This window comes from Ranitomeya variabilis, chromosome 1, assembly GCF_051348905.1.
Source record: "Ranitomeya variabilis isolate aRanVar5 chromosome 1, aRanVar5.hap1, whole genome shotgun sequence".
Taxonomy (NCBI): Eukaryota; Metazoa; Chordata; class Amphibia; order Anura; family Dendrobatidae; genus Ranitomeya; species Ranitomeya variabilis.
Window position 1 is genome coordinate 618,879,609 of NC_135232.1, and position 27,583 is coordinate 618,907,191.

General features: G+C 45.0%; 1 protein-coding gene across 2 annotated transcripts in view; it reads left to right on the top strand.

Moving 5' to 3' along the window:
- The window catches only part of RCCD1 (RCC1 domain containing 1), a 41,417-nt gene extending 23,931 nt beyond the window's left edge, over positions 1–17,486 (top strand). For both annotated transcript variants that reach the window (XM_077260714.1, XM_077260713.1), the window contains one exon: positions 17,316–17,486. In XM_077260714.1, the coding sequence (XP_077116829.1) occupies positions 17,316–17,464 (149 nt within the window). In that variant the 3' untranslated portion in view covers positions 17,465–17,486. The remainder of the gene's footprint in view (positions 1–17,315) is intronic.
- Positions 17,487–27,583: the final 10,097 nt, after the last annotated feature.

Here is a 27,583-nt window from a genome sequence, read left to right on the forward strand (position 1 = left end):
TTAGCTTGTCTTGGAGAGACTGGGAGCAAGGTAGCCACAAGGAATCTGAAGAGCACTGAATACATTGATAGCAGGCAAGGAACTGAGTATCCAGGTGAGCTAAATAGGAAACCAACCAAGGATAACGAACCAGCTGATGCTGCAACCTGCAGAAAGACAACACTACACAGTACCGCTTGTGACCACTAGAGGGAGCCCAAAAATAGAGTTCACAACAGTACCCCCCCTTGAGGAGGGGTCACCGAACCCTCATCAAGACCCCCAGGGCGATCAGGATGAGCCGCGTGGAAGGCACGAACCAAATCGGCCGCATGAACATCAGAGGCGACAACCCAGGAATTATCCTCCTGACCATAGCCCTTCCACTTAACCAAATACTGAAGCCTCCGTCTAGAGATACGAGAATCCAAAATCTTCTCCACCACGTACTCCAATTCGCCCTCGACCAGCACCGGAGCAGGAGGCTCAACAGAAGGAACCACAGGTACCACATACCTCCGCAACAAAGACCTATGGAACACATTATGAATGGCAAACGATGCTGGGAGATCCAAACGAAAAGACACCGGGTTAAGGATTTCCAAGATCCTATAAGGACCGATGAAGCGAGGCTTGAATTTAGGAGAGGAGACCTTCATAGGAACATACCGAGAAGACAGCCACACCAAATCCCCAACACGAAGTCGGGGACCCACACCGCGGCGGCGGTTGGCAAAGCGCTGAGCCTTCTCCTGTGACAACCTCAAATTGTCCACCACATGGTTCCAAATCTGCTGCAACCTATCCACCACAGAATCCACCCCAGGACAGTCAGAAGACTCAACCTGACCCGAGGAAAAACGAGGATGGAAACCAGAATTGCAGAAAAGTGAAACCAAAGTAGCAGAACTAGCCCGATTATTAAGGGCAAACTCGGACAAAGGCAAAAAAGTCACCCAATCATCCTGATCAGCAGAAACAAAACATCTCAAATAAGTTTCCAACGTCTGATTAGTTCGCTCGGTTTGGCCATTAGTCTGAGGATGGAAGGCCGACGAAAAAGAAAAATCAATGCCCATCTTAGCACAAAAAGTCCGCCAAAACCTGGACACAAACTGGGATCCTCTATCAGACACAATATTTTCAGGAATGCCGTGCAAGCGAACCACATTCTGAAAAAATAGAGGAACCAAATCGGAGGAAGAAGGCAACTTAGGCAAGGGCACCAAATGGACCATCTTGGAAAAACAATCACACACCACCCAGATGACAGACATTTTCTGAGATACTGGAAGATCCGAAATAAAATCCATGGAAATGTGCGTCCAAGGCCTTTTCGGAACAGGCAAAGGCAAAAGCAAACCGCTGGCACGAGAACAGCAAGGCTTAGCCCGAGCACAAATCCCACAAGACTGCACAAAGGACCGCACATCCCGCGACAAGGAAGGCCACCAGAAGGACCTAGCCACCAAATCTCTGGTACCAAAAATCCCAGGATGACCCGCCAACACCGAAGAATGAACCTCGGAAATAACTCTGCTGGTCCATCTATCCGGGACAAACAGTCTCTGGTGGACAACGGTCAGGTCTATCCGCCTGAAATTTCTGCAGCACTCGTCACAAATCTGGGGAAATGGCAGACAAAATCACTCCCTCTCTGAGAATACCAGCCGGCTCAGAAACTCCCGGAGAGTCAGGCACAAAACTCCTAGAAAGAGCATCAGCCTTCACGTTCTTCGAACCAGGCAGGTATGAGACCACGAAGTTGAAACGGGAGAAAAACAACGACCAACGAGCCTGTCTAGGATTCAGGCGCTTGGCAGATTCAAGGTAAATCAGATTTTTGTGATCAGTCAAGACCACCACACGATGTTTAGCTCCTTCGAGCCAATGTCGCCACTCCTCAAATGCCCACTTCATAGCCAACAACTCCCGATTACCAACATCATAATTCCGCTCGGCAGGCGAAAACTTTCTTGAAAAGAAAGCACATGGCTTCATCACAGAGCCATCAGAGCTTCTCTGCGACAAGACAGCCCCTGCTCCAATCTCAGAAGCATCAACCTCGACCTGGAAGGGAAGAGAGACATCTGGCTGACATAAGACTGGAGCTGAAGAAAACCGGTGCTTCAGCTCCCGAAAGGCCTCCACGGCCGCAGGAGACCAATTAGTCACATCAGAACCCTTCTTGGTCAAATCCGTCAAAGGTTTAACCACGCTAGAAAAATTAGCGATGAAACGACGGTAAAAATTAGCAAAACCCAAGAACTTCTGAAGACTCTTAACAGACGTGGGCTGAGTCCAGTCATGAATAGCCTGGACCTTGACTGGGTCCATCTCCACAGTAGAAGGAGAAAAAATAAAACCCAAAAAGGAGACCTTCTGTACTCCGAAGAGGCATTTTGAGCCCTTCACAAATAAAGCATTAGCACGCAGGACCTGAAACACCATCCTGCCCTGCTTCACATGGGACTCCCAATCATCAGAAAAGACCAAAATGTCATCCAAATAAACAATCATAAATTTATCCAGATATTCTCGGAAGATGTCATGCATGAAGGACTGAAACACCGAAGGAGCATTAGAGAGTCCAAAAGGCATCACTAAGTACTCAAAATGGCCTTCGGGCGTATTAAATGCTGTTTTCCATTCATCTCCCTGCTTAATGCGCACAAGGTTATACGCACCACGGAGATCTATCTTGGTGAACCAACTGGCACCCTTAATCCGAGCAAACAAATCAGACAATAGTGGCAAAGGATACTGAAATTTGACTGTAACTTTATTCAGAAGACGATAATCTATACAAGGTCTCAAAGAACCGTCCTTCTTGGCCACAAAAAAAAATCCTGCACCAAGAGGGGAAGAGGATGTGCGAATATGTCCCTTCTCCAAAGACTCCTTTATATAACTCCGCATCGCGGCATGCTCTGGTATAGACAAATTAAAAAGTCGTCCCTTAGGGAATTTACTACCAGGAATTACATTTATAGCACAGTCACAATCCCTATGAGGGGGCAGGGCACTGGACCTGGGCTCATCAAATACATCCTGGTAGTCAGACAAAAACTCAGGGACCTCAGAAGGAGTGGAAGAAGCAATAGACACCAACGGAGTATCGCCATGAATTCCCTGACAACCCCAACTTGACACAGACATAGCTTTCCAATCTAAAACTGGATTATGAGCTTGCAGCCATGGCAGACCCAAAACGACAACATCATGCAAATTATGCAGAACGAGAAAGCGAATCACCTCCTGATGTACGGGAGTCATGCACATGGTCATTTGCGTCCAATACTGAGGCTTATTCTCAGCCAATGGCATAGCATCAATTCCCCTCAGAGGAATAGGAAATTCCAAAGGCTCCAGGACAAAACCACAGCGCCTGGCAAACGACAAATCCATCAGATTCAGGGCAGCACCCGAATCCACAAAAGCCATAACCGGGTAGGACGACAAAGAACAAATCAAAGTAACAGACAAAATAAATTTAGGATGTATAGTACCAATGGTGACAGGTTTAGCGATTTTTTTTTTTTTTTTAAGCGTTTAGAGCATGCTGAGATAACATGAGTAGAATCACCACAGTAAAAGCACAACCCATTTTGACGTCTATGACTTTGTCGCTCAATTCTGGTCAGAGTTCGGTCACATTGCATAGACTCAGGTCTCTGACCAGAAAATACCGCCAAAGGATGAGCAGATTTGCGCTCCCGCAAACGCCGATCAACCTGAATGGCTAAAGCCATAGAATCACTCAGACTTGTAGGGGTGGGAAACCCCACCATAACATTCTTAACGGCCTCAGAAAGACCTTCTCTGAAATTTGCAGCCAGGGCACACTCATTCCATTGAGTAAGCACTGACCATTTCCGAAATTTTTGACAATACACCTCTGCTTCATCCTGACCTTGAGAAATAGCCAGCAACGCTTTTTCTGCCTGATTCTCAAGATTAGGCTCCTCATAAAGCAGTCCAAGAGCCAGAAAAAATGCATCTACATTAAGCAATGCAGGATCTCCTGGCGCCAGAGAGAAGGCCCAATATTGAGGGTCGCCACGCAACAAGGAGACAACAATTTTAACTTGCTGAGCGGAATCACCAGAGGAACGAGGTCTCAGAGATAGAAATAACTTATAATTATTCTCAAAATTTTGAAACCTAGATCTATCTCCAGAAAACAACTCAGGAATGGGTATCTTTGGTTCTGACATAGGGCTACGAATAACAAAATCCTGAATACTTTGCACCCGTGCAGTAAGATGATCCACACTAGAAGTCAGAGTCTGAACATTCATGTCTGCAGCTGAGCTCAAAACCACCCAGAGTTCAAGGGGTTGAAAGAAGCTAAACAGACTGCAGCAAAGGAAAAGCGGAAGGAAAAAAAAAAATGTACTCAGGTCTTCTTTTTATCCCACTTCTGCGATGCATTAAACACTTTTTGGCCTGCTATACTGTTATGATCCTTAGTGGTTGAGGATCACAAATTACTCCAGCTAAGTAACAAACATAGGACAAGCTCTAGGGAGGTGGCAAACTGGACTGACCGCAAATCTGAACCTATCCAAACACACTAGAAGTAGCCGGTGAACGTGCCTAAAAATCCTAGACGTCTCGAGCCAGCCTGAGGAACTAACTACCCCTAGAGAGAAAGAAAGACCTCTCTTGCCTCCAGAGAAATAATCCCCAAAGATATAGAAGCCCCCAACAAATAATAACGGTGAGGTAAGAGGAAGGCACATACACAGGGGTGAAAGCAGATTCAGCAAATGAGGCCCACTAATACTAGCTAGCAGAAAATAGAAAAGGGGAATCTATGCGGTCAGTAAAAAACCCTTACAAAATATCCACTCTGAGATTTCAAGAACCCCCACACCAACTAACTGTGTGGGGGGAGAAACTCAGTCCCCTAGAGCAACCAGCAAGCGAGGAAATCACATTTTAGCGAGCTGGACTAAAAACATAATGAACGCTGATAATCAAAAAATGATCAAACAAAAACTTAACTTGTCTTGGAGAGACTGAGAGCAAGGTAGACACCAGGAATCTGAAGAGCACTGAATACATTGAGAGCAGGCAAGGAACTGAGTATCCAGGTGAGCTAAATAGGAAACCAACCAAGGATAACGAACCAGCTGATGCTGCAACCTGCAGAAAGACAACACTACACAGTACCGCTTGTGACCACTAGAGGGAGCCCAAAAATAGAGTTCACAACACCCCCCCCCCTCATACTTACCGGGCATCCGTCCGTCTTCTCCATGGGCGCCGCCATCTTCTAAAATGGCGGGCGCATGCGCAGTGCGCCCGCCGAATCTGCCGGCCGGCAGATTCGTTCCAGGTATATTTTGATCACTGCGATATAACCTATCACAGTGATCAAAATAAAAAAAATAGTAAATGACCCCCCCCCTTTATCACCCCCATAGGTAGGGACAATAATAATAAAAAAAATATATATATTTTTTTCTTTTTCCACTAGGGTTAGGGTTAGAACTAGGGTTAGGGCATGTGCACACAGTGCGGATTTGGCTGCGGATCCGCAGCGGATTGGCCGCGGATCCGCAGCGGATCGGCCGCTGCGAATTCGTAGTAGTTTTCCATCAGGTTTACAGTACCATGTACACCTATGGAAAACCAAATCCGCTGTGCCCATGGTGCGGAAAATACCGTGCGGAAACGCTGTGTTGTATTTTCCACAGCATGTCAATTTTAGTTTCAAAAAGGTTTTATTGAAATTTCAACTTTAACATTCATAAAATGAAATTGCAATGCGAATGAACTCCCTCGCAGGGGAGTCTGTAAATGATTAATATAAGAACACTTATTCCTTATAAAGACAAGGGTGGACAAGACAAAGACAACACAGGGGAAAAACAGAAAGGAAAGGAGAAATTGCATTTACTTTTTAATTTATAACAAACGTTATCCCCATAGAGACAAATTACTATGGGGACAGACGAAGAGTCTGATTCAAGTGCAGATTAGGATGCAAATCCATCCAGGGACCCCATATCTTAAAGAACTGTTCCCACTTATCATTTCTAGTGGCTTCAATGCGTTCATAGAACATAATGTTATTCATCCTTTCCTTAACCATGAGGATCGACAACGCGGGGTTCCTCCATTTCGATGCAATGTGAATTTTAGTAGCCATAAAGAGAAAAGAAACCAACTTAAATAGATCTTTAGGAAGAGTCGGGTGTCTCGCCCCCAGCAGGAGAACAGAGGCGTCTAGGTTAGTTTTTTTCCCCGCCAGTTGATCAACCAGAAGGTTTATTTTTTGCCATAGGTTGGACACCACAGGGCAAGACCACCATATATGTTTCATATCCCCAGGTAAGTTGCATCCCCGGAAGCATAAATTTGAGACATTGGGGAATATGCTATGAAGTTTGGTTGGCACTAGATAAGTCCTATGGAGGACCTTGATCGAGGTTTCCACTAGAGATGACTGATGGCTACCCTTAGTTAGTGTGTCGCAACAGCTCCTCCAGTTCTCCAACGACAGCTCAACACCCAACTCCTCCTCCCACCGTCTCATGAAACCCAGCTTCTTCTTATCATGAGGTGGATTCATAATAGAGTAAAGCAAAGATATTGTCCCCCTTCCCATTGGATCTGAAAGGCATTTTTGTTCAAAACCAGAAACAGGAACAGGCCGTTTACCATGGGTTAGGCCACCTGCAAAATGCAAAATCTGATTAATGTGCATTATTTCTCTAATCGGGGGTTCAAACTTCCTCACAAATTCTGCTCTGTCCATCAGGACACCAAAAGGGTCACACAAGTGTTTGATTGTGGTAATCCCTCTCAGTATCCACCAAGTGAGCGAACGTGAGTCCAGACCAGGAGTGAACATCGGGTTACCTAATATAGAGGTTAATGGGGATGGATCTGATTGCAATGAATATTTAAATCTAACTCGTCTCCACAGATTAAACGAATGAGCAGTGTAAGGTGCTGTTGTAAATAATTGTTTAGGGATTTTTCCCGTGGACCACATGAGGCCTGGCAAAGTGAGTGGCTTAATGAGATGTGACTCCAAATGAACCCACCTTGGCTTGTTATTTAGAGCGCATATACTTGTCAGTTGTGCTACTTGTGCCGCTTTATAATATATGGATAGATTTGGGAGCGAAACTCCACCATGTCTTCTATGGAGGAACATTAATTTTTGGGGGATTCTAGCCCTTTTATTCTGCCATATAAATTTGGATATCGTGGCGTGAAGGCCTAGGAATGTTTTAGCCGAAATTGGTATTGGGAGAGATCTAAAAAGGTACAAAAACCGCGGGAGGGTCACCATTTTTATTGTGTGGATCCTACCTAACCAAGATAGGTTTAGCGAAGCCCACCTAGATAAATCAGTGTGAAGATTCTGGATAAGTGGCGTGTAGTTCCATTTGAAGAGAGTAGCTCTGCTTGTTGTAATATTTATTCCCAGGTAGGTTAAATAATTATCCCTCTTTGTAAATTTAAATTGGGAGGTAATATTATCCTGAATAGTTTTGCTAGTATTAATAAAGAGAGCTTCCGATTTGTCTATATTAATTTTTAGCCCTGAGATGTCTTCGAATAAATTAAGCAGAGATAAGAGATTGGGAATTGTGGTGTGGGGATTGGTGATAGTCAAAAGGAGGTCATCTGCAAACAAGCTAACCTTGTATTGTTCACCCAAGTTAGTTAATCCAGTAATATTCTGATTTGTTCTAATGGCTTCTGCCAAGGGCTCCATGGCCAGAGCAAATAACGCCGGGGAAAGTGGGCATCCCTGTCTGGTACCACGTTGAATAGATATGGGAGAAGGGCTCAACGTCGGGAGCTTCAGATATGCTGTGGGAAAGTCATAGAGTAATTTAATACATTCTATAAATTCCCGGGTGAAACCAAATTTAGATAGGACTTGGAAGAGATAGTTCCAGGAAAGTGAGTCGAAAGCCTTTTCAATGTCTAAGGCTAATATTAAAAGTTGTTCCCTGCGAGAGTTTGCTGTGTGTATAAGGTTTATATTACGTCTGATATTATCCGGGGCCTGCCTAGATGGGATGAATCCCACCTGATCTCTGTGAATAAGAGAGGGCAATATGCGGTTAATTCTACTTGTAATAATTGCAGTGAATATTTTTAAATCCACATTTAGTAAAGAAATAGGCCTAAAGTTCTTGGTCAGTAAATGATCTTTTTTTGGCTTAGGTAGAATTGTGACATGAGAAACCAGAAATTCTGGGGGCATTTTTGAGCCATGAAGAAGGGCATCTCCAAATCTTTTGATGTGTGGCGAAAGAATTTCAGCAAATTTTTGATAATAAATGGCCGTGAGTCCATCGGGGCCGGGGGCCTTTCCCTTTTTCAGCGCTTTGATAACTGATTGGATCTCTTCCATGGATATTTCTGAGTGAAGTTGTCTAGCCGTTGCATCTGTGATTTTAGGTAGGTGGAGATTTTGTAGAAATTGTTGGATCGGGTGAGGAGACAGGGGTTTGGGCTGAGTATATAAGTTTTGGTAATATTCATGGAATGTTCTATATATTTTATCTGGGTGAGATGAGATCCTTCCCGAACCATCTTTTATTGAAAAAATTGTGTTGATCATTTCCCTAGAACGTAACTTACGGGCTAATAGTTTGCTCGGCTTGTTAGCGAATTTGTAAAATTTAGCTCGCGTCCAAGTCAAGGCCTTCTCAGTTCTAGTGGTGAGGATGGCATCTAGTTGGGTTTTAGTCTCCTTAATTTGTTTGGAAAGGTAGAGAGAGGTGGACATCTGGTTGGCTTGTTCCAATTTTGCTAATTTATTTTCTAATCTGGTTTGTAGTTCAGTTCTCGTTTTTTTCCTTTGAGCAGCCAATTTAATTATTGAGCCCGTTATATATTTCTTGTGTGCCATCCAAATGGTTCCGGGGGACACATCACCAGAGGTGTTAAATTTAAAGTATTCGGTTAATTCGTCTTTAATTGTACTTGTGATCACTGGGTCAGCAAGTAATGATTCGTTAAGTCTCCATCTATACAAGCTAGAGGTGGACACATTGAATTTGAATACTGAGAGTACAGCATCATGGTCAGACCATGCTGAATGTACATGGCGTGAGAATAGGACTGTAGGAAGTGAGGTGGTTTTTGTCAACTGAAGATCTATTCTGGAATATGTTTTGTGGGCGGGGGAGTAGTATGTATAACCTCTATTATTACCGTTCATCTCTCTCCATATGTCTGCCAGGTGATGGTCCATTAACAATCGGGAGACTGTTTTCCTCTCATTTTTAGTGATGTCAGTACGTCTTATAGCGTTGCTGTCTAATGTGGGATTTATCGTGAAATTAAAATCTCCGCACCATATCAGGTGCTGGAAGGAATAGCTCTCCATCTTGTTTAATATGGACTTAAAGACCTGAACTTGAGATGAGGCTGGGAAGTAGCTATTTACCAAACAAAGTTTTTGCCCTTGTAGTGTACCTAGTAAGATTAAGAACCTACCCTCATCATCTGATATGGAATTTGTTATCTGTATTGGGAAATTATTTTTGAGGAAAATTGCTACACCTTTTGTTTTACTTGTGCCAGATGATGTAAAAACCCGAGAATAGTTCCGGTCAAAGTACTTTGGACATGATGAGGTGGAGAAGTGTGTTTCCTGAAGGCAAAGAACATCAGGATTCTGTTTTTTATAGTCCAAGAAGGCTTTTTTACGTTTGATGGGGGAATTAAATCCCCTTACATTATGGGATAGGACTCTACACATAAACGGGCTGAGTTAGTGTTGCATATATAGGCTTACCCCTAAGTTTTCTCCCAACCTTGAACATCTCCCGGTAACGATCCATCTGGAGTCCATGCAAAGTAGAGGATTTAGAGAAGACATCTACGAATCTACATAAAGCAAATGCAATAGAAGGGGGAGGGAGGAAGACAAAACAAAACAACATAGAACAAACATTTATACTCAGATGGGCTAGGAGCCCATAAAACTTAGTGAACTGGTGGTCCATATTATGTGGAAACGACCAGGCTTCACTAAAATGGGTAACGTGAGAATAACCCCTAACAAGTCCAGCCCCTTCTAATTGTTAAATATCACAGGTATCCCGAACAAAACAGTAACGTAACTTCATAATACTATAGGGCCCCATGAATATGTATGTACCGACTATCCATTTCAAATTGGGAGAGAGAGGGAAAAGTAGAAAGGGAGAAAAGTGAGGGAGGGAGGGGGTAGAAAAGGGAGGAGTGAGAGGAAGGGGTAGGGGGGAAAGGATGAAGAGGGAGAGGTAGTGGGGAGAAAGTAGAGGGGGTGTATGGGGAGGGGAGAGAGGAGAAGATGTAGTTGAGCTCCTTGGGAGGTATTAAAATCCTCCAACTCCAACTGAACAACTTAAACCATTCTTTCTTAGATGAGGTTCCACCCTCTTAGGTATTAAGCGCAGAGAGAGACAGTGATTAATACGGTTAAATGGAAACGCCGCATTGTTCAATATCTTTCAAGTGACATTCGCACGTTGGCTTCTTGTAACTCTTGAGACCTCTTTCCACTCCCTACTTGGTCTGGGTTTCCTCTGAGGCAGAGGTTGTGGATCCGCCGATATCTTAAATCCCAGTTGCTCAATCACACGTCTTCCCTCCTCAAATGAACGACATGTAAAGTGCTTGTTGTCGTGGGAGAAAGACAGGGCGAATGGAAAGCCCCATCTATATCTTATTTTGGCGGCTTGCAAAGTTGTAGTGAGTGGTCTGAACTCCCTGCGCCTATTCAATGTGGCAGGAGCTATGTCAGCATATAGATGGACTGAGTTTGGAACACCTGGGAGATTTGGGGAGTCTCGAGCTGCTGTTAAGATGAGGTCTCTGGTCTCTTCATAGTGTAATTTCAGGACTACATCTCTTGGAGCATTATCAGACCTCGGCTTGCCCAGAGCTCTGTGTATCCTGGTAATGTGTAGCGTACTCGGGTCTGCCTGTGGAAGAAGGGCAGAGAATAGGCTAGATGCAGTCTCTTTCAAGGACACTATTGATTCAGGGAGGCCCCTTATACGAAGATTGCTTCTCCTTGATCGATTTTCATAGTCCTCACACTTAATTTCTAGCTCATGAATGCGCTCCATTTGTTGTTTTATTTGTTCCTGATCTTCTTCAAGCGCATCTGCCACCGTATCCATCTTGTCCTCCAATGAGGAGGTGCGCTGTAATATCTCCTGCATTTGATCTGTGACTGATTTCATAGCAAGGGTCAGCTCCTGTTTAAATGTCTCCTGTAGAGTTTTTATAAGAATAGCTGTGGGCACCACAGTGTCTTCCTGTGTTAGCCCCTCCTCGTCGTCCCCTGCATTGTCCTGTCGCACGGCGAGAGGGGTAGAGATATCTGGTGCTGAAGCTGTGGCCACCATTTTGGAGCTGCCAGAATCCGACAGCAGATCTACTATTGAGCGACTTGCCGGCTGGGTGGCGCCTCCTTTCCTTGGCATGTTAACGTGCCAGGGCCCAGGATAGGAAAGAGGAGCTTTAATGTCCTTTTTGCAATAGTCGGTGTGCTAATAGGGGTATTTGTGGACTTAACGGGGGGCAAAGCTCATAGCCACCAATCCACCATCATCAAGCCTCGTGCCTGTGCCCCAAAGTGAACTGATTGTAATGTTAGTATTCAGGATAGACACCAAGCAACTGTAAAATTATCCTGCAAAGCAAATTTTTAGATTGCGCAGTACTCAAATGAAGGCAGTACGAAAAAATACACTCAGGCCCAAAGATCAACTACAGCGACCTGTCTGAATGAATAATAAATTGTATTTCCTTTATGCTGCCACCAGGTGGCGTAGTAGCACCACAAATATCCTTAGTATAGCTTGCTGTCATAGGGTGCATTCATAGAGGGGAATTTCAGCAATGGCAGTGTGCCAGATAGTATAGTTTGATCAGTAGACGGTACTCTTGTTCTAAATTAGGACCACACTATACCTCCAATAAAAACAAAAAAAAAAAAAACGGAAAAAAGAAAAAGAAAAAAAAAAACTAAATAAAATAAAATTATATTTTAGGGAAGACTTAAGCACTGATGATCAAGGCAGGGTGCAGAAAATTTCCCAATGCTTAAATATGAGTTTATGCAATATGATGCTGTTAGTATTGAGGTTGATGAGGTCGGATGGGGGGGTTGTTATTTTGAAAGCACTCCTGTTTATTGTGTGACAATTTGGTGCGCCTTTATCTGTAAGAGGAGAATGAAAGATGGCGTCGATCCCACCAAAGGAATGAAGCAATGTCTTATATATGTGAAGAATCACTGCAGTCGCCACCCCGCATCCCCAATCAGTGGCAGTGGGGGGGTCCCAATAAAGGACAGTATAGTGAAAGCAGTCCTAGTCTGAGTAGCTGAGGCTTCTCTCTACGCCCCACGAGGAGTCCAAGATGGCGTCGGGTTCGGCGGGAAATCCCCAGGTCCGTCTCCTCTCCTCAGAGACGCGCCGTCACACCAAGACAGCCGCTGGGCTAATGAGGATTCAGGGCGCCGCCGAGGATGTTAAGCCCGCGCAGCTGTGCCACCTCCAAGTGCGTCCAGGCTCCTCCGCAGGCACCTCAGCCAGGACGTAGTAGCTGGGGCACAGTGGTGACGGATCTCCCTCCACCCAGCAGGCTGAAGCGACCACCAAGCCCCGAGGGACCCCAGCGCTGAGAAGCGATAAGCTGCAGGAGCGGTGAGCTGGGGTGAGGGAGTGTGTCCGGGGGAAGGGCAGCTAGTACCTCTCTGAAGCCGACGAGACGTTCTGTATGCAGGGATCAGAAGTTATCTAAGATGGCGACGCCTCTCTTCTCTCTCCCCCCTCACTCCGGAGATCATGATTCCCGAGCTGAGATGTGGCACACCATTCACTGCCAACTTCTTCCAGATACCGTCACCACATGAAATTCCTTCCAAGAAGTTAATTTATACTCTCCCACAGCATGTCAATTTTGTGCGGATTCCGCAGCGTTTTACACCTGTTCCTCAATAGGAATCCGTAGGTGAAATCCGCACAAAAAAACACTGGAAATCCGCTGGAAATCCGCAGGTAAAACGCAGTGCCTTTTACCTGTGGATTTTTCAAAAATGGTGCGGAAAAATCTCACACGAATCCGCAACGTGGGCACATAGCCTTAGGGTTAGGGTTGGAATTAGATTTAGGGTTGGAATTAGGGCTAGGGTTGGAAATAGGGTTAAGATTAGGCTTGTAGTTAGGGTTACGGATAGGGTTAGGGGTGTGTTGGGGTTACAGTTGTGGTTAGGGTTGGGATTAGGGTAAGGGTTGCGATTAGGGTTACGGGTGTGTTGGGGTTAGGGTTGTGGTTAGGGGTGTGTTGGGGTTAGGGTTGTGATTAGGTTTATGGCTACAGTTGGGATTAGGATTAGGGGTGTGTTGGGGTTAGTGTTGAAGTTAGAATTGAGGAGTTTCCACTGTTTAGGCACATCAGGGGTCTCCAAACGCAACATGGCGCCACCATTGATTCCAGCCAATCTTGCGTTCAAAAAGTCAAATGGTGCTCCCTCCCTTCCAAGCCCTGACATGCGCCCAATCAGTGGTTTACCCCCACATATGGGGTACAAGCGTACTCAGGACAAACTGGGCAACAACTATTGGGGTCCAATTTCTCCTGTTACCCTTGCGAAAATAAAAAATGACTTGCTAAAACATAATTTTTGAGGAAAGAACAATTATTTTTTATTTTCACGGCTCTGCGTTATAAACTTCTGTGAAGCACTTGGGGTTTGAAAGTGCTCACCACACATCTAGATAAGTTCCTTGGGGGGTCTAGTTTCCAAAATGGGGTCACTTGTGGGGTGTTCCTACTGTTTAGGCACATCAGGGGCTCTGCAAATGCAACGTGACGCCCGCAGACCATTCCATCAAAGTCTGCATTTCAAATATCACTACTTCCCTTCCGAGCCCTGACGTGTGCCCAAACAGTGGTTTACCCCCACATATGGGGTATCAGCGTACTCACAACAAACTGGGCAACAAATATTGGGGTCCAATTTCTCCTGTTACCCTTGTGAAAATAAAAAATTGCTTGCTAAAACATCTTTTTTGAGGAAAGAAAAATTATTTTTTATTTTCACGGCTCTGCGTTGTAAACTTCTGTGAAGCACTTGGGGGTTGAACGTGCTCACCACACATCTAGATAAGTTCCTTGGGGGGTCTAGTTTCCAAAATGGGGTCACTTGTGGGGTGTTTCTACTGTTTAGGCACATCAGGGGCTCTGCAAACGTAACATGATGCCCGCAGACCATTCCATCAAAGTCTGCATTCCAAATCGTCACTACTTCCCTTCCGAGCCCCGGCATGTGCCCAAACAGTGGTTTACCCCCACATATGGGGTATCAGCGTACTCAGGAGAAACTGGACAACAACTTTTGGGGTCAAATTTCTCCTGTTACTCTTGGGAAAATTAAAAAATTCTGGGCTAAAAAAATATTTTTGAGGAAAGAAAACACATTTATTATTTTCACGGCTCTACGTTATAAACTTCTGTGAAGCACTTGGGGGTTCAAAGTGCTCACCACACATCTAGATTAGTTCCATGGGAGGTCTAGTTTCCAAAATGGGGTCAATTGTGCGGGAGCTCCAATGTTTAGGCACACAGGGGCTCTCCAAACGCTACATGGTGTCCGCTAATGATTGAAGCTAATTTTCCATTCAAAAAGCCAAATGGCGTGCCTTCCCTTCCGAGCCCTGCCGTGCGCCCAAACAGTGGTTTACCCCCACATTTGGGGTATCATCGTACTCAGGACAAACTGGACAACAACATTTGGGGTCCAATTTCTCCTGTTACCCTTGGGAAAATAAAAAATTCCGGGCTAAAAATCATTTTTGAGGAAAGAAAAATAATTTTTTATTTTCATGGCTCTGCGTTATAAACTTCTGTGAAGCACCTGGGGGTTTTAAGTGCTCACGATGCTTCTAGATAAGTTCCTTGGGGGGTCTAGTTTCCAAAATGGGGTCACTTGTGGGGGAGCTCCAATGTTTAGGCACACGGGCTCTCCAAACCTGACATGGTGTCCGCTAGCGATGGAGATAATTTTTCATTCAAAAAGTCAAATGGCGCTCCTTCCCTTCCGAGCCTTACCATGTGCCCAAACAGTGGTTTACCCCCACATGTGAGGTATCGGTGTACTCAGGAGAAATTGTCCAACAAATTTTAGGATCCATTTTATCCTGTTGCCCATGTGAAAATGAAAAAATTGAGGCTAAAATAATTTTTTTACGAAAAAAAAGTACTTTTTCATTTTTACGGATTAATTTGTGAAGCACATGGGGGTTTAAAGTGCTCACTATGCTTCTAGATAAGTTCCTTGGGGGGTCTAGTTTCCAAAATGGGGTCACTTGTGGGGGAGCTCCAATGTTTAGGCACACGGGGGCTCTCCAAACGCAACATGGTGTCCGCTAAAGATTGGAGCCAATTTTTCATTCAAAAAGTCAAATGGCGCTCCTTCCCTTCCGAGCCCTGCCGTGCGCCCAAACAGTGGTTTACCCACACATATGAGGTATCAGCGTACTCAGGACAAATTGCACAACAACGTTCGTGGTCCAGTTTCTCCTTTTACCCTTGGGAAAATAACAAAATTGTTGCTAAAAGATAATTTTTGTGACTAAAAAGTTAAATGTTAATTTTTTCCTTCCATGTTGCTTCTGCTGCTGTGAAACACCTGAAGGGTTAATAAACTTCTTGAATGTGGTTTTGAGCACCTTGAGGGGTGCAGTTTTGGGTATTTTCTGCCATATAGAACCCTCAAACTGACTTCAAATGTGAGGTGGTCCCTAAAAAAAAATGGTTTTGTAAATTTTGTTGTAAAAATGAGAAATCACTGGTCAAATTTTAACCCTTATAACTTCCTAGCAAAAAAAAAAATTTGTTTCCAAAATTGTGCTGATGTAAAGTAGACATGTGGTAAATGTTATTTATTAACTATTTTGTGTCACATAACTCTCTGGTTTAACAGAATAAAAATTCAAAATGTGAAAATTGAGAAATTTTCAAAATTTTCGCCAAATTTCCGTTTTTTTCACAAATAAACTCAGAAATTATCGACCTAAATTTACCACTAACATGAAGCCCAATATGTCACGAAAAAACAATCTCAGAATCGCTAGGATCTGTTGAAGCGTTCCTGAGTTATTACCTCATAAAGGGACACTGGTCAGAATTGCAAAAAATGGCCAGGTCATTAAGGTCAAAATAGGCTGGGTCATGAAGGGGTTAATATTGGGCCGAGTGCTATGCGATTTTTTTTCACACAGCACTCGTCTGTATTCCTCTCTAGTGTGACTCCAGCCTTACTGTCACTCTCAGGCTGCCGTCACACTAGCAGTATTTGGTCAGTATTTTACATCAGTATCTGTAAGCCAAAACCAGGAGTGGAACAATTAGAGGAAAAGTATAATAGAAACATATGCACCACTTCTGCATTTATCACCCACTCCTGGTTTTGGCTTACAAATACTGATGTAAAATACTGCTAGTGTGACGGCAGCCTTATTCTTTCTCGTCTGGACTACTGCACTCCCTTCTGATCGGTCTCCCTTTTACTAAACTTTCTTTTTTCCAATCCATCCTGATTGCGGCAGCCAAGGTTGTATTTCTGTCCAGCCGCTTCACTGATGCCTCCACCTTATCCCAGTCATTGCACTGGTTACCCATTCGCTGCAGAATACACTACAAACTTCTCACTCACCCACAAAGCTCTCCACAGTTGTGCACCACCCTACATCTCCCTCATCTCTTATCACCCTACCTGTGCCCTCCATTCTGCCACCGATCTAAGACCAACATGCTCCATAATCCACACCTCTGATTTCCATCTCCAAGACTTTTCTCGTTCTGCCCCAGTTTTCTGGAATGCACTACCCTGGACGATCTGACTAATATCTTGCCCCCAGCGTTGTAAGTAGGTCTCAAAAACACATCTCTTTAGACAAGCCTATCACCTCACTAATCTAACTCTGCCCTGTTGCCCCTTCTAATTTTTCCCAACAATCTTATCCTTCCTATTCATCTGTCTCCACATCCTCTATGCACCCAATATCTGCACTTAGATAGATCCTGACTGATGACCGGATCCTGCAGCTTTATAGCATAACCCCTATTTCTTATAATTATGGCCGGACCATACATGACAGCATGTTCTACTTATTGTGACCCTCCCCGTCTCCTTACAGATTGCAGCTTGTGAGCAGGACCCTCACTGCTCCTCTACCTGTTCATCTGTGTCTTTGTCCCCTTACCTATACAGTACTGCGGATTATGTTGGTGCTATAGAAATACAATTATTATTAAAACAACTAACCCTATTTCCTTCTCCACTCCAGGTAAATACGGTCAGCTCGGACACGGAGACACCAAGAATCTGGATCAGCCAAAACGGGTGGAATTTTTTTACCAGAATAAATTTAGCGTGACAGATGTAACTTGTGGACATTGGAGCACTTATGTAACGTGCGTCCTGGGAGCAAAATAAATCATTTGTTATAGTTTGTGTATTTCTGATTTGGAATAATGTTATATTGACTGTCTATATAGCGATATCCAGGCTTGGGACAAAGTCTGCAGTCCCATCTATGGAGACAAGCTGAATGAGACTGGGCTGGTGATTGCAGTCATGTCACTGCCGCCTGGCCCGTGGCATACGCTGCCACTTATCCCCTGTGTAAGGGTACCGTCTCACAAAACGATTTACCAACGATCACGACCAGCGATACGACCTGGCCGTGATCGTTGATAAGTCGTTGTGTGGTCGCTGGGGAGCTTGTTGTGAATTTGGATTCTGGGCTCCCCCGGTGGCTACTGGTGGAATTGAACTTGTGACATCATCTTCCCTGTTCACCTGTTCTGATTAGATCTGGGTGTCGCTATATAACCTGGCTTCTCTGTTAAGGTACCTTCACACGAAACGACATTATAACGATATCGCTAGCAATCCGTGACGTTGCAGCGTCCTCGCTAGCGATATCGTTTCGTTTGACACGCAGCAGCGATCAGGATCCTGCTGTGATGTCGCTGGTCGCTGAATAAAGTCCAGAACTTTATTTGGTCGTCCGATCGCTGTGTATCGTTGTGTTTGAAAGCAAAAGCAACGATACCAGCGATATTTTACACTGGTAACCAGGGTAAACATCGGGTTACTAAGCGCAGGGCCGCGCTTAGTTACCCGATGTTTACCCTGGTTACTAGCGTAAAATGTAAAAAAAACAAACAGCACATACTCACATTGCGTCCCCTGCAGTCTGCTTCCTCCTCTGACTCAGCGCCGCAAAGTGAAAGTGAAAGTGAAAGTGAAAGCAGCACAGCGGTGACGTCACCGCTCTGCTCTCACTGTACGGCGCTCAGTCAGTCAGGAAGTGGACGCAGGGGGACGTGAATGTAAGTATGTGCTGTTTGTTTTTTTTAGATTTTACGCTGGTAACCAGGGTAAACATCGGGTTACTAAGCGCGGCCCTGCGCTTAGTTACCCGATGTTTACCCTGGTTACCAGGGGACCTCGGCATAGTTGATCGCTGGAGAGCGGTCTGTGTGACAGCTCTCCAGCGACCAAACAGCGACGCTGCAGCGATCGACATCGTTGTCGCTATCGCTGCAGCGTCGCTTCGTGTGAAGGTACCTTTAGATGCTTGCCGGTCAACAATGTTATCAGAAGCCTCTCTGTGCTTGTTCCTGCTCCCAGACATCTACTAGATAAGTTGGACATTCGTCCATGTTTTGTTTTTGTATTTTGGTTCCAGTTCACAGCTGCAGTTTCGTTACTGTGTCTGGAAAGCTCTTGTTGATCAGGAATTGCCACTCTGGTATTATGAGTTAATGCCAGAGTCCTAAAGTAATTTCTGGATGTGTTTTGTTAGGGTTTTCTACTGACCATGAAAGTATGCTTTCTGTCTTCTGCTATCTAGAAAGCGGACCTCAAATTTGCTAAAACTATTTTCCTGCTGCGTTTGTTGTTTCATCTCATATCACCGCCAATATATGTGGGGGGCCTCTGTCTCCTTTTTTTGGGCATTTCTCTAGAGGTGAGTCAGGTCTTATATTTCCCTCTGCTAGCATTATTTAGTTCTCCGGCCGGCGCTGGGCATATAGGGATAAAAAGTAGGACATGCTACCTGGCTACTTCTAGATGATGCGGTAGGTTTAGTTCATGGTCAGTACAGTTACATCTTCCAAGAGCTTGTTCCTATTGAGGCTTATGCTAGTTCTCTGGCCATGGAGATCATGACAGTTTGACCGGCCCACTAAAGGGTTAAAATCCTTGGCTGAGAAAGGAGAGAAATAAGAAGTCTGCTGAAAATTTTTTTTTTTTTTTTTTTTTTCTAGTAGTTAGTGTGCTCTTAATTGGATCACTTGCCAGTCTGTCTATGCTGCAGTCTTTCTTTTTTTTCTCTCTCCTTCTAATCTTTGAATGGCTCTATGTTCACCTGTCTATAATGGATCTACAGAGTGTAACTGCAGGTTTGAATAATCTCGCCACGAAAGTACAAAGTTTGCAAGATTTTGTTGTTCATGCTCCGGTATCAGAGCCGAGAATTCCTTTGCCGGAATTCTTCTCAGGGAATAGATCTAGCTTTCAGAATTTTAGAAATAATTGTAAGTTATTTTTGTCCCTGAAATCTCGTTCTGCTGGAGACCCTGCACAGCAGGTTGGGATTGTGATTTCCTTGCTCCGCGGCGACCCTCAAGATTGGGCTTTTGCATTGGCACCAGGGGATCCTGCGTTGCGCAATGTGGATGCGTTTTTTCTGGCCTTGGGCTTGCTTTATGAGGAACCTCATTTGGAACTTCAGGCAGAAAAAACTTTGATGTCCCTATCGCAGGGGCAAGATGAAGCTGAAATTTACTGCCAAAAATTCCGTAAATGGTCTGTGCTTACTCAGTGGAATGAGTGTGCCTTGGCGGCTACTTTCAGAGAGGGTCTTTCTGATGCCATTAAGGATGTTATGGTGGGGTTCCCTGTGCCTGCAAGTCTGAATGAGTCCATGACAATGGCCATTCAGATCGATAGGCGTCTGCGGGAGCGCAAACCAGTGCACCATCTGGCGGTGTCCACTGAGAAGACGCCAGAAAACATGCAGTGTGATAGAATTCTGTCCAGAAGCGAGCGGCAGAATTTTAGACGGAAAAATGGGTTGTGTTTCTATTGTGGGGATTCTACTCATGTTATATCAGCATGCTCTAAGCGTACTAAAAAGCTTGATAAATCCGTTCCCATTGGCACTTTACAGTCTAAATTTATTTTGTCTGTGACCCTGATTTGCTCTTTGTCATCTATTACTACGGACGCCTATATCGACTCTGGCGCCGCTTTGAGTCTTATGGATTGGTCCTTTGCCAATCGTTGTGGGTATGATTTAGAGCCTTTGGAGACTCTTATTCCTCTGAAGGGGATTGACTCCACCCCATTGGCTAATAATAAACCACAATACTGGACACAAGTGACTATGTGTATTAATCCGGATCACCAGGAGACTATTCGTTTTCTGGTGCTGTATAATCTACATGATGATTTGGTGCTGGGATTGCCATGGCTGCAGTCTCACAACCCAGTCCTTGACTGGAGAGCTATGTCTGTGTTGAGCTGGGGATGTAAGGGGACTCATGGGGACGTACCTTTGGTGTCCATTTCATCATCTATTCCCTCTGAAATCCCTGAGTTCCTGTCTGATTATCGTGACGTCTTTGAAGAACCCAAGCTGGGTTCATTACCTCCGCACCGGGAGTGCGATTGTGCTATAGATTTAATTCCGGGTAGTAAATACCCAAAGGGTCGTTTATTTAATCTGTCTGTGCCTGAACATACTGCTATGCGAGAATATATAAAGGAGTCCTTGGAAAAGGGACATATTCGTCCATCGTCATCTCCCTTAGGAGCCGGTTTTTTCTTTGTGTCAAAAAAAGACGGCTCTTTGAGACCATGTATTGATTATCGGCTTTTGAATAAAATCACGGTTAAATATCAATACCCATTGCCGTTGCTGACTGATTTGTTTGCTCGCATAAAGGGGGCCAAGTGGTTCTCTAAGATTGATCTCCGTGGGGCGTATAATTTGGTGCGGATCAGGCAGGGGGATGAGTGGAAAACCGCATTTAATACGCCCGAGGGCCACTTTGAGTATTTGGTGATGCCTTTTGGTCTTTCTAATGCCCCTTCAGTCTTCCAGTCCTTTATGCATGATATTTTCCGCGATTTTTTGGATAAATTTATGATAGTGTATCTGGATGATATTCTGATTTTTTCGGATGATTGGGACTCTCATGTCCGGCAAGTTAAGAGGGTTTTTCAGGTTTTGCGGTCTAATTCTCTGTGTGTCAAGGGTTCTAAGTGCGTTTTTGGGGTTCAGAGAATTTCCTTTTTGGGATATATTTTTTCTCCCTCTTCCATTGAGATGGATCCTGTCAAGGTTCAAGCTATTTGTGATTGGACGCAGCCCTCTTCTCTTAAAAGTCTTCAGAAATTTTTGGGCTTTGCCAACTTTTATCGTCGATTTATTTCTGGTTTTTCGGATGTCGTTAAGCCATTGACCGATTTGACTAGACAGGGTGCTGATGTTGCTAATTGGTCCCCTGATGCTGTGGAGGCCTTTCAGGAGCTTAAGCGCCGTTTTTCTTCTGCCCCTGTGTTGCGTCAGCCTGATGTGACTCTTCCTTTTCAGGTTGAGGTTGACGCTTCTGAGATCGGGGCTGGGGCAGTGTTGTCGCAGAAAAGTTCTGACTGCGCCGTGATGAGGCCTTGTGCCTTCTTTTCCCGTAAATTTTCGCCCGCTGAGCGGAATTATGATGTTGGGAATCGGGAGCTTTTGGCCATGAAGTGGGCGTTTGAGGAGTGGCGCCATTGGCTCGAGGGGGCCAGACATCAGGTGGTGGTATTGACTGACCACAAAAATTTGATCTATCTTGAGACCGCCAGGCGCCTGAATCCTAGACAGGCGCGCTGGTCATTATTTTTCTCTCGGTTTAATTTTGTGGTATCGTACCTACCGGGTTCTAAGAATGTTAAGGCGGATGCCCTTTCTAGGAGTTTTGAGCCTGATTCACCCGGCAACTCTGACCCCACAGGTATTCTTAAGGAGGGAGTTATCTTGTCAGCCGTTTCTCCAGACCTGCGGCGGGCCTTGCAGGAGTTTCAGGCGGATAGACCGGATCGTTGTCCGCCTGATAGGTTGTTTGTTCCTGATGATTGGACCAGTAGAGTCATCTCTGAGGTACATTCTTCTGCATTGGCAGGTCATCCTGGAATTTTTGGTACCAGGGATTTGGTGGCAAGATCCTTCTGGTGGCCTTCCCTGTCACGAGATGTGCGAGGCTTTGTGCAGTCTTGTGACGTTTGTGCTCGGGCCAAGCCTTGTTGTTCTCGGGCTAGTGGATTATTGTTGCCCTTGCCTATTCCTAAGAGGCCTTGGACACACATCTCGATGGATTTTATTTCAGATCTGCCTGTTTCTCAGAAGATGTCTGTCATCTGGGTGGTGTGTGACCGTTTTTCTAAGATGGTCCATTTGGTTCCCCTGCCCAAATTGCCTTCTTCTTCCGAGTTGGTGCCCCTGTTTTTTCAAAATGTTGTTCGTTTGCATGGTATTCCTGAGAATATCGTTTCTGACAGAGGAACCCAATTTGTGTCTAGATTTTGGCGGGCATTCTGTGCTAGGATGGGCATAGATTTGTCTTTTTCGTCTGCTTTTCACCCTCAGACTAATGGCCAGACCGAGCGGACTAATCAGACCCTGGAGACATATCTGAGGTGTTTTGTGTCTGCTGACCAGGATGATTGGGTTGCTTTTTTGCCATTGGCGGAGTTCGCCCTCAATAATCGGGCCAGCTCTGCCACTTTGGTGTCCCCGTTTTTCTGTAATTCGGGGTTCCACCCTCGATTTTCCTCCGGTCAGATGGAATCCTCGGATTGTCCTGGAGTGGATGCGGTGGTGGAGAGATTGCATCATATCTGGGGGCAGGTGATGGACAATTTAAAGTTGTCCCAGGAGAAGACTCAGCTTTTTGCCAACCGTCACCGTCGTGTTGGTCCTCGGCTTTGTGTTGGAGATTTGGTGTGGTTGTCTTCTCGTTTTGTCCCTATGAGGGTCTCATCTCCTAAGTTTAAGCCTCGGTTCATCGGTCCGTATAAAATATTGGAGATTCTTAACCCTGTTTCCTTCCGTTTGGACCTCCCTGCATCCTTTTCTATTCATAACGTTTTTCATCGGTCGTTATTGCGCAGGTATGAGGCACCGGTTGTGCCTTCCGTTGAGCCTCCTGCTCCGGTGTTGGTTGAGGGTGAGTTGGAGTACGTTGTGGAAAAAATCCTAGACTCCCGTGTTTCCAGACGGAGACTCCAGTATCTGGTCAAGTGGAAGGGATACGGCCAGGAGGATAATTCTTGGGTCACTGCATCTGATGTTCATGCCTCTGATCTGGTTCGTGCCTTTCATAGGGCCCATCCTGATCGCCCTGGTGGTTCTGGTGAGGGTTCGGTGCCCCCTCCTTGAGGGGGGGGTACTGTTGTGAATTTGGATTCTGGGCTCCCCCGGTGGCTACTGGTGGAATTGAACTTGTGACATCATCTTCCCTGTTCACCTGTTCTGATTAGATCTGGGTGTCGCTATATAACCTGGCTTCTCTGTTAGATGCTTGCCGGTCAACAATGTTATCAGAAGCCTCTCTGTGCTTGTTCCTGCTCCCAGACATCTACTAGATAAGTTGGACATTCGTCCATGTTTTGTTTTTGTATTTTGGTTCCAGTTCACAGCTGCAGTTTCGTTACTGTGTCTGGAAAGCTCTTGTTGATCAGGAATTGCCACTCTGGTATTATGAGTTAATGCCAGAGTCCTAAAGTAATTTCTGGATGTGTTTTGTTAGGGTTTTCTACTGACCATGAAAGTATGCTTTCTGTCTTCTGCTATCTAGAAAGCGGACCTCAAATTTGCTAAAACTATTTTCCTGCTGCGTTTGTTGTTTCATCTCATATCACCGCCAATATATGTGGGGGGCCTCTGTCTCCTTTTTTTGGGCATTTCTCTAGAGGTGAGTCAGGTCTTATATTTCCCTCTGCTAGCATTATTTAGTTCTCCGGCCGGCGCTGGGCATATAGGGATAAAAAGTAGGACATGCTACCTGGCTACTTCTAGATGATGCGGTAGGTTTAGTTCATGGTCAGTACAGTTACATCTTCCAAGAGCTTGTTCCTATTGAGGCTTATGCTAGTTCTCTGGCCATGGAGATCATGACAGTTTGACCGGCCCACTAAAGGGTTAAAATCCTTGGCTGAGAAAGGAGAGAAATAAGAAGTCTGCTGAAAATTTTTTTTTTTTTTTTTTTTTTCTAGTAGTTAGTGTGCTCTTAATTGGATCACTTGCCAGTCTGTCTATGCTGCAGTCTTTCTTTTTTTTCTCTCTCCTTCTAATCTTTGAATGGCTCTATGTTCACCTGTCTATAATGGATCTACAGAGTGTAACTGCAGGTTTGAATAATCTCGCCACGAAAGTACAAAGTTTGCAAGATTTTGTTGTTCATGCTCCGGTATCAGAGCCGAGAATTCCTTTGCCGGAATTCTTCTCAGGGAATAGATCTAGCTTTCAGAATTTTAGAAATAATTGTAAGTTATTTTTGTCCCTGAAATCTCGTTCTGCTGGAGACCCTGCACAGCAGGTTGGGATTGTGATTTCCTTGCTCCGCGGCGACCCTCAAGATTGGGCTTTTGCATTGGCACCAGGGGATCCTGCGTTGCGCAATGTGGATGCGTTTTTTCTGGCCTTGGGCTTGCTTTATGAGGAACCTCATTTGGAACTTCAGGCAGAAAAAACTTTGATGTCCCTATCGCAGGGGCAAGATGAAGCTGAAATTTACTGCCAAAAATTCCGTAAATGGTCTGTGCTTACTCAGTGGAATGAGTGTGCCTTGGCGGCTACTTTCAGAGAGGGTCTTTCTGATGCCATTAAGGATGTTATGGTGGGGTTCCCTGTGCCTGCAAGTCTGAATGAGTCCATGACAATGGCCATTCAGATCGATAGGCGTCTGCGGGAGCGCAAACCAGTGCACCATCTGGCGGTGTCCACTGAGAAGACGCCAGAAAACATGCAGTGTGATAGAATTCTGTCCAGAAGCGAGCGGCAGAATTTTAGACGGAAAAATGGGTTGTGTTTCTATTGTGGGGATTCTACTCATGTTATATCAGCATGCTCTAAGCGTACTAAAAAGCTTGATAAATCCGTTCCCATTGGCACTTTACAGTCTAAATTTATTTTGTCTGTGACCCTGATTTGCTCTTTGTCATCTATTACTACGGACGCCTATATCGACTCTGGCGCCGCTTTGAGTCTTATGGATTGGTCCTTTGCCAATCGTTGTGGGTATGATTTAGAGCCTTTGGAGACTCTTATTCCTCTGAAGGGGATTGACTCCACCCCATTGGCTAATAATAAACCACAATACTGGACACAAGTGACTATGTGTATTAATCCGGATCACCAGGAGACTATTCGTTTTCTGGTGCTGTATAATCTACATGATGATTTGGTGCTGGGATTGCCATGGCTGCAGTCTCACAACCCAGTCCTTGACTGGAGAGCTATGTCTGTGTTGAGCTGGGGATGTAAGGGGACTCATGGGGACGTACCTTTGGTGTCCATTTCATCATCTATTCCCTCTGAAATCCCTGAGTTCCTGTCTGATTATCGTGACGTCTTTGAAGAACCCAAGCTGGGTTCATTACCTCCGCACCGGGAGTGCGATTGTGCTATAGATTTAATTCCGGGTAGTAAATACCCAAAGGGTCGTTTATTTAATCTGTCTGTGCCTGAACATACTGCTATGCGAGAATATATAAAGGAGTCCTTGGAAAAGGGACATATTCGTCCATCGTCATCTCCCTTAGGAGCCGGTTTTTTCTTTGTGTCAAAAAAAGACGGCTCTTTGAGACCATGTATTGATTATCGGCTTTTGAATAAAATCACGGTTAAATATCAATACCCATTGCCGTTGCTGACTGATTTGTTTGCTCGCATAAAGGGGGCCAAGTGGTTCTCTAAGATTGATCTCCGTGGGGCGTATAATTTGGTGCGGATCAGGCAGGGGGATGAGTGGAAAACCGCATTTAATACGCCCGAGGGCCACTTTGAGTATTTGGTGATGCCTTTTGGTCTTTCTAATGCCCCTTCAGTCTTCCAGTCCTTTATGCATGATATTTTCCGCGATTTTTTGGATAAATTTATGATAGTGTATCTGGATGATATTCTGATTTTTTCGGATGATTGGGACTCTCATGTCCGGCAAGTTAAGAGGGTTTTTCAGGTTTTGCGGTCTAATTCTCTGTGTGTCAAGGGTTCTAAGTGCGTTTTTGGGGTTCAGAGAATTTCCTTTTTGGGATATATTTTTTCTCCCTCTTCCATTGAGATGGATCCTGTCAAGGTTCAAGCTATTTGTGATTGGACGCAGCCCTCTTCTCTTAAAAGTCTTCAGAAATTTTTGGGCTTTGCCAACTTTTATCGTCGATTTATTTCTGGTTTTTCGGATGTCGTTAAGCCATTGACCGATTTGACTAGACAGGGTGCTGATGTTGCTAATTGGTCCCCTGATGCTGTGGAGGCCTTTCAGGAGCTTAAGCGCCGTTTTTCTTCTGCCCCTGTGTTGCGTCAGCCTGATGTGACTCTTCCTTTTCAGGTTGAGGTTGACGCTTCTGAGATCGGGGCTGGGGCAGTGTTGTCGCAGAAAAGTTCTGACTGCGCCGTGATGAGGCCTTGTGCCTTCTTTTCCCGTAAATTTTCGCCCGCTGAGCGGAATTATGATGTTGGGAATCGGGAGCTTTTGGCCATGAAGTGGGCGTTTGAGGAGTGGCGCCATTGGCTCGAGGGGGCCAGACATCAGGTGGTGGTATTGACTGACCACAAAAATTTGATCTATCTTGAGACCGCCAGGCGCCTGAATCCTAGACAGGCGCGCTGGTCATTATTTTTCTCTCGGTTTAATTTTGTGGTATCGTACCTACCGGGTTCTAAGAATGTTAAGGCGGATGCCCTTTCTAGGAGTTTTGAGCCTGATTCACCCGGCAACTCTGACCCCACAGGTATTCTTAAGGAGGGAGTTATCTTGTCAGCCGTTTCTCCAGACCTGCGGCGGGCCTTGCAGGAGTTTCAGGCGGATAGACCGGATCGTTGTCCGCCTGATAGGTTGTTTGTTCCTGATGATTGGACCAGTAGAGTCATCTCTGAGGTACATTCTTCTGCATTGGCAGGTCATCCTGGAATTTTTGGTACCAGGGATTTGGTGGCAAGATCCTTCTGGTGGCCTTCCCTGTCACGAGATGTGCGAGGCTTTGTGCAGTCTTGTGACGTTTGTGCTCGGGCCAAGCCTTGTTGTTCTCGGGCTAGTGGATTATTGTTGCCCTTGCCTATTCCTAAGAGGCCTTGGACACACATCTCGATGGATTTTATTTCAGATCTGCCTGTTTCTCAGAAGATGTCTGTCATCTGGGTGGTGTGTGACCGTTTTTCTAAGATGGTCCATTTGGTTCCCCTGCCCAAATTGCCTTCTTCTTCCGAGTTGGTGCCCCTGTTTTTTCAAAATGTTGTTCGTTTGCATGGTATTCCTGAGAATATCGTTTCTGACA